We start from the raw sequence: 16,858 nt of genomic DNA on the forward strand, positions 1-16,858 counted from the left end.
CTCCTTTCATAATGCCTCCATTTGAGATAATTGGCCCTTCAGAGGAAATGAGTGAGAATCATTGTGGCGACTCTCAGCCCAGCCCTCGAAGCTACCAGCTCCATTAGCTACAGAATACATTAGTCTTACGAGGGCTGCCTTGGACAGATTCAAATTCTGATTGTGGTAAAATAGACTGAAATGGAGGGATGCCTCTTCTCTGGCTGTCTTCTATCTCTTCTCCACACGTTCGGCTTGTGCGTTAATTCTAATGTCAGAAAATACTCTTTTGATCAACTGAATCATGCGGGTCACCTGTTGCGGCACGTGCATTGTCATATTTGTCAGCAAGTAATTTCCTGTTTGATTTTGGTATTTTTCCTGCCCCGTACTGCCATTAAACCAGATGAACCCATCTGAGCCCTCTGCAGAACATACAAACAACAATGAAGCTCTACACAGATTGTTTATCCTCCGATTCTCTGATTCTAACAGCTTTTGCTTGGTGCCATGATTAGCAGACGAGTGGTGTTTTATTTGAAAGAGATGAGCACAGGTTCTGGGCTCTGATCATCATGTTGTTTGCATTTTGCTTGTTCACAAGACTAAATGCGCCATCATACGCTTATTGGTACATTTGAATTGGGGCCTTTTTAATCTGTTGTTTTCATGACTCTGCCCACTTTTTTTTAAATATCTGTTATAGCATTATTTCATATTTATATTTTATATATATATATATGCCCTGCACAGAATAATGTGGTATAGAAAGTCAATAATATCAATATCAATCATAGTAATTTTCTTTTTTCCCTTTTTCCCTATTCTGCATTTAGGCGTTGTTCATATCTCCAGCTTTATGAAGATCTTGATTTTATTTTGGCTCTGTGACGTTCCATAATTAGCCCCATGCAGACATTAGTATAGATCTTACTCTCGGGCACAGAAATTGGCTCCTGCTGTGGCCCCATTTCTTCACAGCATATCCTTCCCCATTTTTGATTTATAAAAAAAAAAAAAAAAGAAAAGAAAAATATTGAATATCTTTTGGTTAAAAAATATTTTTTTGCAAACTATCATTTGTGACACCACAACAACCAGAAATTCCAAAAGGGGTCTCCATAGTGGAGGGTGGAGGCTGGGATATCGCTGTGTGAACCCTTTTTAAATGCACACTGTTTATTTTGAACGCTGATAAGCATAGCCACATTGTATAATCAGAAATAAACTGCATCTATTTTCATTGTGAATAGTTTGTTTTTTTTTCCCTTCCCCACTGCCTCATGGCTTTGCTGAGACTGAGAGCTCGCAGCCTGCCGAGCACGTAATGGAACTCATAAACAGTGTTATCGCCGAATCCTGAGCCACGGAGCGGACTTCCATCTGCTGGAAGGGAGAGAAATGGGGGGGGGGGGGCGTGGAAAGAAATCCTGACACAGTTTACAATTTAGCGACATTTGAAAGGGAGTCTCTACTTCGTTGAATGTATCTGATGGTGCGGCTGCCCGAGTTGAAAACTGGAATGAGCTTTACTTGGACTCAAGGTGCCTCCAAGACGGGGGCGAACACACACAGACCCACGGATACATGGCTCGCTGCGATGTGTTTGGATTTAGAGGGTTTAGGAACAGCTGATCAGTTAGTATTGGGTCAGTATAGAGTTCTTTCGTTTTGACAGCAGCCTCTCTTTCATCCTTCCATTGGATCAGCATCACGCGTGTCCTTTCATTTTCTATGCGCCGCGCTGCTTTGATCAGCCTTTACGTTGCTGTGGTGACCCATTGCTTTGGTAATTTCGCCGTCTTGATTGCAGACTGCAGTAATTTGTTGAAGTGGTGCTCACCGAGGTATTAAAGTCCTTCTCACCTTTTTCTCCCCTTCCTTTCCGTGACTATTTTTCTCTCTTCTATACATTTTCTTTTTCCCAAGTTTTTTCTCTGCTGCTTAAAGAGAAAGCTCCTGATGAGAACCTGTGCTGTTCTGCACTTGAGCAAAAGGACACAGCAAACGTCAAAGATGACTCAAAATGGAAGTGGCAATAAAGTAGGAGGTAATGAGAAAGGTCAAGTTTAAAAAAAATCTTTTTAAAAAAAAAAAGGCACGGAAAGTTGAGGTTTGTCAGTGAGCCCTTTTGTCACGAGGAGATTCACACAATGTGATGCGGCGCCGCTCACTATGAGGGAGAGTTGTGAAAGTAGCCCCCATGTCTAAATCCCTCTGATCGATCCACCTGCCTCACAGGAGATGGGAATCAATAGTTAGAGAAATCCAGCGAGCCACGCTGCAGACCTTGATTTTCCCATTTCAACACATGGCCAACATCCATGAAATGTTATTTTAAAGGGTAAACCCGCAGCCTCCTCGTCCTTCTAGTGTTACTTCACAAAGAGGAAGTTTAAAACCGATCTGAACGCTTAAGATTCAAGTTTAAAATATGTTTACCTCAGCCATTGATATGTTGGTTATTTTTTACCAATTTAGAGGAATGGTGTGAAGTCCAGTTACATTAGAATACATATTTGCTCTTATGCCATTTACTGTCGAATTCTAAAATGTCCGACTTTGTGTTGAAATTGATGACACTTGAACTAACTTGTGCACATCCTATGTAGAGCTCTCTCTCTCTCTCTCTCTCTCTCTCTCTCTCTCTCTGTCTCTCTCTCTCTCTGTGTCTCTCTCTCTGTGTCTCTCTCTCTCTCTCTCTCTCTCTCTCTCTCTCTCTCTCTAATATAGATATATATATATAGCTCCTGCTTTTTCCCTGCCCCTTGCAAGCCTTTTTAAACATTTCACTCCTTTTATCTTTTATTGTTGAGTTGACAGTAAAGAAATTATGACCAATTAGCACTTAATCAGACAGAAAATGAGATAATAGCAGCATTGACATGACAGTCCTCCAGTGGACCTGAAACATCTATAGGCAGAGCCTTAAATCATTGTGCCCAGTAGTTGATTGATTTTTAAAGTCATTAATGAGTGAAAAAGACCCGACACGGTCTTCTTTTGGTTTATGAGGATTTTTTTGTATTTCTCTGAAATTGTAAATTAACTATTTTTTTTCAAGCTTCGGCCCGCTGGTTGTATAGAAAAGCTATGTAGGTGGCGCTAAAGCTTCAAAGATGGACACTGGTCACTATTTTATTGATCGTATGAATCAGCTGTGACTCGCGGGATTTGCCGCGCTGGTTTATTTTTTAAATTTAACTCTATTCAACCATCACGTTTGCATAAAAAAAAAAAAATCATTTTTGCTGTGTGACGTTTGAGCTGACTGAGATGTTTCAGGAGAACGTTGTGTCTGATCAGCCTGGTTGTCATTTGGCGGGCAGCAATTTCTTCGCCACATCCGATGAGGTGCGCCCGCTCAGGTTTTAGTGTTTGCTTGGTGTCCTTGCTGCCCTTGGAGCCTGTGTGCAGATATCTTAAAGCAGGGTTCCCATTGTCATTTGAATGTTCGAATCATTGTGAGGGACAGCAAGGCATCTGATGGAAATGATTGCGGGGTCGAAAATAACAGGTTTCCCTTGGCTGGTGCTGATTGTTGATTGGGCGCTCTCAGTCAGGCTGTAAAGAGGGGGCGGCGACTTCTCAGGACTCCATGGTCTAGCAGGGAAATGGCTGAAATACATCAGAATGAAACGCTGCACCCAGCCCTGCAAGAAAAAATAAAAAAACAGAATCTGGAAACATTTTGCAGAGATAAATGGAGCATCCGTGTCCTCCCGAGCTGCAGTGTGATTGGACAGGGACCGTGCAACAGATTGTAGACGATTGGTCAATGCAGCTACGCATGCTGTAAAATGTTAGATGCGGATAATTGCTCTTGCTTTATCAAATCCCGCTGGAGCCCAACCATAGCGTTAATATTGCCACGGCCTGTTTATCTTATTTGTCTTTATTTGGTGTTACAGCACCTCTTTCCTGCTTCTGCTGCGATCATGAGATTGGGGGGCTTGTTTGGGAGGTGTTGGCATGCGTGTGTCGTGTTGGATTGGCTTTTATCTGGAACTGTGTCCATGCAGGGCGGTGATGCTATCAGAATTAAAACCTGCTCCTCAATGGAGCCCTGTCAGCCAACAATGGAGAGCAGCATTACCCAGAGTGCAGCAGGACAAAGCTTTCTCTCCTTATCGCTGGATTGGAATATTCACAGACTGATTTAACTGCTTTTACCAAGGGGAAGTGTCAGGCTCCCAGAGAAAGCGACAGCACATCAGAGATGGGGGAAGAGACGAGTGCAGAAGAGAGGGAGAGATAGAGGGGAAAATTATGATTCTGTGACCTGCAGGATGTTTACAAAAATGGACTTAAACGGCAGAAGTGGCTGATTCATGAGCAAAATTGGGGCCATGGACTGTAACTGCAGCGTATATAACCTCACTTTTAAAATATTGTCCTCTTAATTTCACAATCATCAAGACTTCTCTCTTTCCCGATAGCTCTCTGTCTAATTTCACTCACCCCATCTTCTGTCTGTTGGGTCGTTGCCCATCTTTGTGATGACGAGGAGGAGGAGGAGGAGGAAGAGGAGGCATGGCATTATGTCTGGAGAAGAGCAAGGGGGGGCAGCCGTGCCCAGGGCCTCAGCCGTACACTACTTTATCTGAGTTTCACTTCAGCTCAATGGCTCTCCACAATCCCACACACCCCTTTCTTCTTTTCTTCTTTTTCTTCTGCCAGGCCTATAGTTTAATTTCCAGTTTGCAGGTTGACTCTTCGTTGATTTCACATTATAAAGAGGCACGTTAGTAACCGTCTGTACGTCTTCAAACATTGGTCACTTGGAAAACGTAACATCAATAAAAATTTGTTAAACACATAAATTCACATTAAGAATGATTTAGTCCAAAGTGTTTAGTTTCCAGTCTTGTTTGTACATCTACAGTAAATTATATTCCAACAGGGAACAGTATTAATATTAATGTTAATACATAGTGCTCTCAGTATTCTCTTGCTTCTGGAGGTCTGCCCAAAACTTAACCTGCATATTTAAGTTCAAATGACACTAGATTCAGTTGCCCATTTGAAATGAAGCAGATAAGTAAGTTTTAAACTACTTATCTACAAGTGTCCATACACTTTTATCTTTCATTTCTGTGAATGAGCAATTTATATACCTGCATTCAGTATAAAAGAACTTTATAAAGGCTGGAATCAAACTGGCGCCACCACAGAAGGAGTTTCATGTTTTATTCACAGACGACCTCTGGAGCTCAAGATCAAAATGGTTAAAGACCTTTTAGATCTCTGACACATTTTTACATGTAAATGATTAATTTACTACTGTTTCAGAATCATATTTCATGAGTTCACCTTTTCACTCAAGCACAAACCTGTAAGTGTCGGAGACTAAAGGAAATGAGCTCAACAAATTAGTTTCTGATGAGTTATTCTGATTTCCTTTTGACTCTTTAGTGCCAGTGCCCTTGTGTATTTGTTACTCTCGCCACTAGAAATTGGATGTCAGTCATTTCTCACCAAACATTTGCAATTTTCAATACATCTGTGTGGCCTGTGCCGAAAGCGGGCAAGTGGAGCGCTACGTGCTCACTCGCTGGTGTGGTGGGGTGCTTATCTGAGTTCAAATGTCTTTAGTTTTGTGCCGCTTGACACCTCGAGATGGGCTATGGAGAGAAAAAAGAGACGGGGGAGAGATCGGTGGAGACAAGGGGAGAGATTGGAGCCGAGGCGATAAGAAAAGGAGTGAGAATGTATTGCTCAATAGCTGTGGCTGTGATCTTTACTGAGTAGCTTTCTGCAGCCAAATCACATTGTTTTGCTCTTATTTCCTTATTGTGGTCGCATTTTCGCCCCCGGCGAGCTCAGTTGGTAGAGCATGAGACTCGAAATCTCAAGGTAGTGGGTTCGTGTCCCACGCCGGGCGCCACCTTCCCGTGGGTTCACCACCCGTAGGAAAAGTTCTTAATCGGTGCAATGTGACCTGGGTGACGGTTCGCAGACTGCCACCGCTGCGACCCGGAAACGGATAAGCGGGAGAAAACGGATGGATGGATGCGTGTGCATGTGCGTGTGCGTGTGTGTGTACGCGCTTGGGTGTGTACCTTATGGGCTGATGTGCGAGGGTTAATGAAGAGCAGTAAATGAAATCCTTTATTGTGTTTGATATAATGTCAGCTTCCATTAGGGAAACTGGTGCTAAGAATGATTGCTCGAGTATCGGGGCCAGGAGAGAGAGGGGTATGTGTGTGTGTGTGTGTGTGTGTGTGTGTGTGTGTGTGTGTGTGTGTGTGTGTGTGTGTGTGTGTGTGTGTGTGTGTGTGTGTGTGTGTGTGTGTGTGTGTGTGTGTGTGTGTGTGTGTGTGTGTGTGTGTGTGTGTGTGTGTGTGTGTACGTTCTGTTGCTCCATGCTTGTGTGCACACCCTAGGGCACGGCTGAGGCGCAGAGTGTGTTCTGTAATTATGAAATCATTAGCAGGTGTCCAGAGGAGATATGAATATGACTGTAATCTGTCCCCACCCATGATGGAGCGGTTGTCTCACGCTCAAATGTCAACCTGTCTCAGCCGGCGTGTTGAGAGAACTCACAGATTAAAATTCAAAAGATTTACCCCCAGCGACCACACTCGGTCACAACACGTGCCTACCTGTGGCAGTCTTTTATATTTGACAGCCATTTTTCAATCAGCATTGTTCCCGTTTACCGGATGAATCATCTGTCAAGCGCTTTTTCAGGAAATTTGGGGGTTTTAACGGTTCCAGCTTTCACCTGAAAGTGGGGGACGTTTGAGGCTAGAAAACTACCACCAAGAAATGGTTTGGAAAAGAGAAGCCAGCCTCAAAAGGGAAAAAAACTAAAAAAAAAAAACTTGCTGGCACATGAATAGTCTCACAGTCGGACCAACTGACAGACAGACAAAAGACGATCGGCGGGTCTGTATCTGGTCGGACATAGAAAAGAGGCGCAGGTCTGGCGAGTCGACAAAGTGACATTGTAATCTGGAGCAGAGGGGTGGTTTCTATAGCAACAGTCGGCATCTAACCTCCACGCTGCTGCCTTTTGCTGAAATCTGAAATTGGAGAGAGGAGGCTGGTGTTGAGGAAGGAGAGATTGGGGGAGATGGAGATAAGACAGGACGGGGGGGATGAGGAGAAGAGGTGGGGCAAAGGGAGGGGAGAGGAAACGGATGGAGATAAGGGTGAGGAGAGGAGGGAGGTAGGACTGAGCTGGGGGAGATTGATGTAAGGGAGGGGCTGGGTATCATCACCTGACCCTCAGTGTTTGTCTGCTGTTTGGAATTTGTTGGTCCACTCAGCATGATAGATTTAATTTACTGATAGCACTTCGGCGTCAGTGGAAATTTCTCAGACTTGCTCTTGTTTCTGCGGCCGTCGTGTGCATGTTCACCCGTGTGTGTGTGTGTGTGTGTGTGTGTGTGTGTGTGTGTGTGTGTGTGTGTGTGTGTGTGTGTGTGTGTGTGTGTGTGTGTGTGTGTGTGTGTGTGTGTGTGTGTGTGTGTGTGTGTCTCTCTCTTGTGTGTTCATACGGTGCATTAGCGAACCATGTGAGTGTGAGAACGTGCATTATACATGTGAACAGACAAGGCTGCGCAGGGCATGGAGATCAGTGTGCTGGCTCTGTGTTGTATCAGGTCTGCGTTTGACCCGGACCCGAGGCCCACAGAGACCCGTGACCAGACGCAGCAGATGGCCGTGCTGCCCGGTGACTGCACCGAGGGTCACGGCGGCCTCTGACTCCCCTGTGCATTGCCTGAGCGCGACGCTCTTGCATTACTGAGTAAGACCCAGAGGTGCTCCTTAGTAATTGCACGTTGAATCCAAATATTAAAAAAAACACCTCCGATTAAACAACATACTGTTTGAAATCCTCTCTGGCGCTGATTAATTTACCAGGCGAGAGATTAATCCAGTTCCTCTGAAACATGCTCAGTCATTTATTTATTTATTGTTATGTTCGATGTCTCGGTTTCATGTGTACATTATTTTGATGAGTGACAATCTGAAATCTCAAATTATTTGATTTGAACTTTTCATCTTCTCGTGTTGATCTCTACTATTTAAATTATTAGTTTATTTTGCAGCTCAAATACACCCACACACACACACACACACACACACACACACACACACACACACACACACACACACACACACACACACACACACACACACACACACACACACACACACACACACACACACACACACACACACACACGCGCACACACACACACGTTTTCCCTACAATAAACATATAACGGTATAACGGTCAGAAATGACACAAACAAACTTTGACTTACAGATTAATAATTAGCACTTTAAAACCCACCTTTACTCTGCAGTCTGCTGGGATTGGTCACCAAGGCAAAGTACCACCCGCTGATAAAATCTCAATTTGTGGACACAGATATCAGATTAGGGGCGAGCGGCGTCACGGTCGGTACACCGGTTTGATTCATCGTCAGATGGGAGCAGGATTGTGATCACATCTAACGACTCGGTAAAAACTCTACGCCGTTGGGTAGTTTAAAACTCCAGTTCTTATTGTGTAAAAATAACCTTGCAGTTTCTTAATGTCGTCACTGCAAGTGTTTTCTTCCTGGACTGTATGCGTGAATGGCGGATGTACGCTTCCTTCCATTATGAATGTTCAACCATTAATGAAGTCACAACATCACAATCTTGCGCTTTTGAGGTCTTTTTTTTTTTTTTTTTTTTTTTAACCAGTTGGTTCATTCATTGGCTCACATTCAGCAGACGCTACTTCAATCATTACTTTCACGCTCACTTATTGCCTCAGACGGGTGATTCTAACTTCAAACTTGACAAACAGATCGACAGCGTGGTCACAGCGAGTGTTTATCAACTCCATATTTTAACTAAAGGAAAGCCTCATTTAAATCGCACGGACCTTGAAAGGGACAATTCATGCTTTAATCAGCTCTATTATTGCAAAGCCCATTCTATCAGCGTCTCCTGCTCGGTCGCCTCCAGTTGGTGCAAAATGCTGCAGACGTCAGCACACCGCCCCAGTCCTCTCCTCCCTCCACCGCCTCCCAGTTTCTTTTAGGATTGATTCTACGATTTTACTCTTTGTTTTTAAAGCCCTTAACGGCCTTGCCCCTCCTTATTTATCAGAACCTGTGACTGTCCGAAGGTCCACAAATCAGCTGCTGCTGGAAGTCCCTTGAGCAAGGTATAAACACTCTGGCCTCTTTAAATCCAGGCTCAAAACCTGTTTATTCAGACTGGCTTTTAATCCCCAGTAACATGGTGACATTTTATTTTATTTTATTTAGTTTGATTCGATTTTTCTCTATTGTTGATATGGTGTACATTTGTTACTCTTTTTCTCTTTTAATTCCTTTCTATACCATTTTACTGTCTGACTGGAAAGCTCTTTGGTCACCTTGAGTGTGGTAAAGGGATTTATGAATACGTTTTGATTGATTGAATGTGATTTAATACATTTTTGCCTCACTAAATTAGCTGCCATCCTCTCTCTTTCAAACGTAACAGCAGTAGTTTGTCTTACTGAAAGTTGTATTTGACGCACATGCTGCACAGTGTCAGAGCTCAGGCGATTTGTTGTCTAGTTCAAATTCAAAATGAGGCGGCAGCTAACGTACATCGTTGAAACACACGGTGAAGTTTGTCCTAATGTGTGGCGTCTATTGATTTTTCATTTTATTTTGTGCGTTACGTGTTTGAGTGAAGTTGCTGGACGGTTTCCCCCTGGATGTGAGGAACCCGACGTCTATTTACAGAAAGCAGTCCTGAATGATGAGTTGTAATGCCGCGGCAGTGAGAGTAAACTCTTTAGAAGCGAGGGACCAGTCAAAGCAGCACTGGGCCTCAGATCAATCCCGCTGGCAGACACAACAACACTGTTGCTGTGCCACAGTCTCTCTCTCTCTCTCTCTCTCTTTCTCTGTCTGTCGTTTTCTCTCGCTCTCTCTAGTTCCTTCTCTCTCTGCAGAGGCGTGGGCTATTTTTAGCCCTGGCAGCTCTTTCCCCACTGCACCCACCACCATCACCACCACCACCACCACCACCCATCTTTCTCCTCTCAGTTCATCCCTTCATATCAACCCGACCTGAGTCTCCATTCTAACCTCCAACTAAACCCAGTGTGCTTCCCTGAGCGATCCGCTCTGATCCATCCACCCTGCTCCTCCTCCTCGTTCAGACCCGGGGGGTGGGGGTGGGGGTGGGGGGCAGAAGGAGTGCTGGTGAGTGGAGGAAACGTGTCCGGGGAAAGGGAGGCAGATCCCGCTGCGTCTCTGTCTTGTCCTCTCTCGTTTCCCGAAGACACAAGCTGTGTCCAGGCTGCTCCTCCCTGCGTCCGGTGTCAGCTTGAGTTTCGCTCATACTGTTTGTCTGACTCGACTTGTTTGGGACTGAGCTGATGAGTGACTCGCTGATTAGCACTGGAGGCCAGTCAAGACCCTGGCCATTGTGCATACCGGAGCTCTCATGATGGACCTCGTCAAGGGAGAGACGTCTGCTGACCGAGGAAGAAAGTACTTGTGCATATGGATGTGTGTGTGTGTGTGAGTTAAATCATCTTAAAGCGAGAAATTAATTGGGTAAGAAAAGCCAACAGAAACTATGTACAAGTGAGTTGTGCTGAATGGGTAATTGGGTGAGATCTGCTCTACCTGTTCTGGCTCTCTCTGTGTGCTGGCTATCCTCCCTCATCAGACCATGACCGCTGCTCCACCAGCTCGGAGGGCGAGGCACTGTGCTGCCCTTGAGAGCGCGTCCTCAGCCAGCCTCCTCATGATAATGAGGCAGGCCACACGGACGTTGCTCGCTGCATGCGGCCTCTGCCCGCCCTCACGCCTGCCTCCGACGGGAGATAAGGACGCCAGTTCACAGGAAAAGAGGACGACCGGGAGGCCAGCGTCCTGTGTGCGGTGCTGGGGCGAACCACATCAGCCTGCTGTTCATGAAGCTGAAACGAGCGGGTTTCGAGAAACTTCTGAGATTAATTAGAGCAAAATGCTCTAACACAGTGGCATAAATTTACATCCGTTTCCTTTTTCCCTTTTCGCTGTTCCTCCCCCTCCTGTGAGAGCTGTTTGCATAGACTGAACACACAACCAGTCGAGGATGATAAGACTCCCAGGGAGAGTAATACTTTGAGTTTATTCTGCTTTCACAGCAAACTCACTTTGCCCCATGTTACATCTGAGCTCATATCACAGTTCCACGAAAAGACACGAGGAGGAAAAATGTTCCTACGGTGTTTTCAAACACATGTTCGAACATGTTCCGCATACATCGCATCTTTTGGAGAAAAAGCATTGCCCTAAAACATTACATCTTTTAGTACTTCAGCAGCAAGTCTTCTTGCCTTGTCATGACAAGTCATCCCACATCACACTACTCCTCCTGTGTTCTGTGATGCTGATTATATTCTCATGCTGAACAGTGTGATTGAATATAACCACGACTCTCTCTCTCTCTCTCTCTCTGACTTCCCCCCAGGACGGGTCTGATATAGGCACTGCTATATCTTCTCTCATCATCTTTCTTTTTTACCTTTTCTTTTCTGCACAGGAGAATGCCATTTCATACTACGATTCCAAAGCGGATTCAGACTATGTGAGTACAGTACGGACCCCGTCTGCCTGCCTTAAACCCCCGAATCCTACCCGCTCCACTCCCCTCCCCCTGCCAACGTGTCCCTGCAACCCCCCCCTCCCCCACCCTTCCCCTTCCCTCGGCCTTCTCGATGTTAATGCCCCCCACCCCACCCTGCCACCGGTCATAGGCCCCTGGGCTGTCTGTGTGCGTTAGCGAGGTGACACCTTGACATGGTGAGTCGGTGCGACAGAGCAGGAGCAGGCCAACGTGCATGTGACAGTGACTTCAGATGCCCCCGCCACCACCACCACCACCACCACCACCACCGCCACCCCGCCTCTCGCTCTAAATCCCAGTTTTCCCATCACTACCGTGTCAACTGCAGAGCTGAACGGAGAGCTGTCGAATCTCCTCGTCCACAGTAACGCCTCATACCGATACACAGGTCATGTCATAACTTCATGCAGGAGGCAACACATTTCTTTCACGAACAGCATTCACACTACATGAATGCCATTCAAAGAAAGACATGTTCCTCCCCAAAAGAGCTCCCATAATTCACTGGTTTCACCCACGGCGGCTCCTCTTCATAGGGCACACTATAGGCAGAGCCACGGCCCACTGATTGATTAAGTTTCCAGGGCGGGAGTGTGAGGATCCCCTTTAGATCACCAAACCACAGAGAGATGGGAAGAGAGTGAGAAAGAAGAGGCAGACGAGCAATAAATCATGATGTGATTTTCTCTTTGTGAACGTCGCTCCTGTGATTAATGACACGGCGCTTTAGGGCCTGTCAGCACATCTAATTGGAGAACATCGGTCATCATTAATGTGGCACGCTGAGGCCGAGGCAGCGACACACCCCCTGACCCCCACATCACCAAAAGCCCACAACCACCCAAAACAGTGATGGCAGAAGTCAGGCAGAGGTCATCCTCTGTGCAACCCCAACAGTAGCCTAGTAGTAACCCCCCCCACCACCACCCCCCCCCACCCCCCATCCGAATCTAGATTCCTCGCTGGATGTCTCTTCACAGCCGAGCTCCGCTGCTCGAGTCAAACTCTGTACTATTAGAAGACGTGTTGAGAAAATTGATTTGAAGAAAGGTAAGTGATTGGCAGGCTCTTTTTCCCCTCTTCTGCTCTTATACCCTGTTAATTTCCCCTCTTGTCACTATACCCTTGATATGAAAGTGCAATGTGATCATTTATTTCCAGTCAGAATATTTTCAATCTGCCAAAAGCATGTCTGATGTTCATTCCGGTGTGGAAGAAAAGCTTATTTTTTTGGGATTATCATTAATTTTTATTTTTCAAGTTGAGGGTTGTTAAACTATCTGCCAGCCGCAGCCTTTATAATGTTGTTTTTGTATTACTTCTTTTGATTCCTCACTTGCTGGACGTTGATGCCGTCTGCAAGTTGAATAAGATTATGACTCCCAAGTTTTATTGGCCATTGGTTTTGAATAAAATAAAATAAAAAAATACGTCTCGCCCGACACCCAACATATGATTATGACATACGCTTCAGCCGAGCGCGGACAAAGTGTTTTGGATGGAAATGCAAATATTGTTTGAGCTGCATGATTCTTTCAGCAATATATTTATCCACTGGTGTGGGGGAGGGGGCGGACGCCAATCATGTTTCTAGGTTGTAATTTGCTTCAAAAACAAACAACAAATATCTAAAATACATAATTTGGAGTCTGGTTATTATAATGTTAAATCAAAAAAAGCTGGTTGTTGTTCTGTTGTGGCATTTATATGCAAATAAAAATACATTTTAAATTTGTTAAACAACTGTTATCAGTTGTAATGTTTCAAGGACTGTTTTTCTGTGTTGCACTTTTTCAGGTAGACACACACACACACACACACACACACACACACACACACACCTACACACACACACACACACACACACACACACACACACACACACAAACACACGCCTGCAGGGTCGTAAATGACACGTTTCAGGTTTACCCTGGTTGGCTGAAGGTGGGAATGAAAGAAGCTTGGAAATGTCATCTCTGGCCTCTTCAGCCTTTAATTAAACCTTGAGAATGCGGAGATAAAATTAACAAATTGGGTAATGAATCGAGCAAAACAGGTGGTGGATGGTTGAAGAAATGAACCAATCAGTCTTTCCTGTGTGGATTTATTCAGTTCCTAATTAGACGATGCCTTGGTTAATTATGATTGGGCTCTTCTGAAGAAATAGAGAGAGAGAGAGAAAAAAAAAGTGCTCCGTGCCCGACATTGACAGAATTAGTGTCACACGGAGTGATAAACAAACACCTCTACCTCGTAGTTGTTGCTGTTGAGGTTCATTATTATTGGACAGTCAACTCGTAAACTATCAAAGTCCTTTACCTGTACAGTTTTCAGAAAACTGAAGTCAAATGAACACTGAAGATGTAGATTTTTATAATAAATATTCAATCTTTACATAACTCTTTTTATTTTATAAAAAAAAAAAACCTGCATCCTTCCTGTTTTTATCCTCAGTCTTCCTCTGTAGCAGCAGGTGTGATAAGAAACATCATTTTTAGGAGGGAACCGGAGGACTTGATTATATGATGCGGGCCAAGTTTTCCCCGCGATCACCTGCTGGTTCAAGAATTAGTTTTTAATTTTTAATGAGCAAGGAGTATTTAAAGACGGAAGTATTAAAAGTTTTCAGCCCCGAGCTGAAAGATTGCAGCTTGAGGGCAGAACCCTGAAGGCTGAACACAGGCGACCGGTTTCTTGGAGCGCAAAATGAATTAAGAGAAGTTATATCTAAGCTTCCTTTATTTAAGAACCCACCTGATGAAAGGAGGATTTCGCTCTGAGCTTCTCACCTTCAATCCGTCGCCGTCTGATGTAGAAAATATAGAGAAATGTGACATCTACATCATTTAAGACATATTTTGTCATATTTAATCACTCTTGCTATCAACTTACATGTTTTTTTATGTGAAAGTGTGAATAAAACATTTTAGTGGTCAACAACTCACAAACTTTTAAGAAACTTGTGTGATGGTAAAAATCAGTTTTATCAGTATTGTGGGTTTTTTTATGTTCGTATTTGATGTTGTACGAGTTGAAATGTGAACTTTCTCATTTCCTGGTTTCTGTTGCATCTCTGTGTTGCTTCTGGTGTTTTGTTTTGGTTTTTTTAAGCGGGGTTTCAACACAACCACCCCCAGATCATCCCGACAGCAGCTTGTAATTGCATTTTAATAGTCAATTAAAGCATGCCCATCAATCAATCTCAGCTGTGGACATGGGGTTTTGATTTAATTTCTTCAACAAAAAAAAAAAAACAACCAACAACAAACAAACTGTTTTTTCGTCGTGTCAGATTCAATTAACTCGTGCTGCTTTATCAAAAAAAAAAGCTTTATCGAATCTTTTGTTTTAGAAATGCAAAATTTCGATTTGCAGCAGTCCCGATGTATGGGAAATTATCAGAGATATGACTTTTGTTTCACAAATTTTCAGTGAATGAAGTCTAATGAAGTATGACTAATAGTGGGAGAATGACAGAAGCATGGTGCCAGACTTTTGCTGAGGGCTACTGCTGTATGGCAGTGTATCAAAGAGCTTGGTGCATGAGCACACATTAATTAAATTGCGCTTGTTTAGGAGAGTTGGCCTCCTGGATTTCGACTCTGAATGTCGACGCGTACGTGCTCGCCTGCCTTCTCACGAGGTTTTCCACGAGAGTCTATCAGATCCAGGAAAGGCTAATAAACTGAGTCAGAGAGTGAAGTCACATTTTGTTCACATTTTACAATCACTTCATCCTCTGGGAACAAGCACAGATTGTACTGCATTGATAACGGATCAAGATAAAAAGAAAAAAGAAAAAGAAGCTTAAATGTCAGTTTTCCTTTTGATAGATCCTGGCTCCCTTTGATATCTGACACTTTTCTAATGTAATATATGTGCCAGTCTTTCTCTTTGTGTGCAGTTACGTCTATATCTGAGTGAAAGTCTTGGAAATAACCTGCTTTATACGTTTTTGTGAAACAAATGGGCAAACTGTGATTATGTGGTGCCGGTTATTGTTGGTGTTAATTTGTACGGCGCCTCTTGTGTCTGTGATCGTCATCACCAGTAATAATCAGTCTCCCTGCTCTGAAACCTGCGGCTGTTTCCCCTGATGAGAAGTAAAGAGCGGTTCCACCTCGATTTTGAAGGCAACATAATTATTGTTTTTCGTGTCTAGCACTTTCTAAATTCTGCGTAACTTCACATGTGGATCAGAAAAGGGTGTTGTGAAGCCGGACTGCAGCTCTTATCAAATCTGATTTCACCTTGTGTGCTAACTAGGAATGTGTGTGTGTGTGTGTGTGTGTGTGTGTGTGTGTGTGTGTGTGTGTGTGTGTGTGTGTGTGTGTGTGTGTGTGTGTGTGTGTGTGTGTGTGTGTGTGTGTGTGTGTGTGTGTGTGTGTGTGTGTGTGTGTGTGTGTGTGTGTGTGTGTGTGTGTGTTCACAGACAGAGGACGGCGAGGAGGAGAATCCGCTGGAGAACTCGTTGTCGCTGGAGCTGGAGTTCGTGGACGATCCCAATTTTAAGAATAAAGTCAACTACTCTTACAGTGCCGTCCAGATCCCCACAGACATATACAAAGGCTGTAAGTGGCAACTTTTGCTTGATATTTCTACTGTTACTTGATCATTATGGGCATTTTTGCGTTCGTGGCGATGATCCACGGATAGAGACGGGAAAAGCTTGTTCCTTTACTTGAGCAGACTGTGTGTAAAATATTGGCTAAATGTCTTCCTGCTCTTAATCTGCTTGATCACCGGCGTTATCTTGTTCGCTGTCTTCCCTCTGTCACAGACATCACATTCAATAGACACATTTTCTCAGCGGCAGGTCTCTTTTTTTTTTTTTTGCTTGCCTGTTTTGTTTATTTTACCTCGTTTTCATCCTTTTAAATCTGTCATGCATGAAATGAACTTATGAATAGAAAAGGCTGTCAGTCCCCCCCCCCCCCCATTGATTTGGATGGACGTCATGCTCAGAACCGCAAATGGACACAGAAGAAGTTTTTTGATTAATTTTTTTAAAATTACTTTTAAGTGCAAAGTAAATGAGCTGTCTGTGTACTGCAGTATTCATGTGACCAAATCCCCCCCTTCACAGTGTGTTAGCTCCGTGTTTCTCTTCCTTTCATATCAGTCAACTGTTTAACACATTAACATGATTTCACGTGACAGTGAGTCTTTCTCACCACTGATCCGTATTGTATGTATTTATTTCTTTATATATGTGATGCGTGGGCACTGGTCTGTCCCGCCCGTGGACCTT

General features: G+C 44.1%; 1 protein-coding gene across 1 annotated transcript in view; it reads left to right on the forward strand.

Moving 5' to 3' along the window:
- Positions 1-16,858, forward strand: part of cacna2d2a (calcium channel, voltage-dependent, alpha 2/delta subunit 2a) — a 145,832-nt gene that overhangs the window by 80,005 nt on the left and 48,969 nt on the right. Inside the window, exons 5-6 of the mRNA XM_080461153.1 lie at positions 11,524-11,568; positions 16,040-16,178. Coding sequence (XP_080317279.1) covers positions 11,524-11,568; positions 16,040-16,178 — 184 coding nt within the window. The remainder of the gene's footprint in view (positions 1-11,523; positions 11,569-16,039; positions 16,179-16,858) is intronic.

This window comes from Lipophrys pholis, assembly GCF_963383615.2.
Source record: "Lipophrys pholis genome assembly, chromosome: 4".
In the NCBI taxonomy this organism is placed as follows: domain Eukaryota; kingdom Metazoa; phylum Chordata; class Actinopteri; order Blenniiformes; family Blenniidae; genus Lipophrys; species Lipophrys pholis.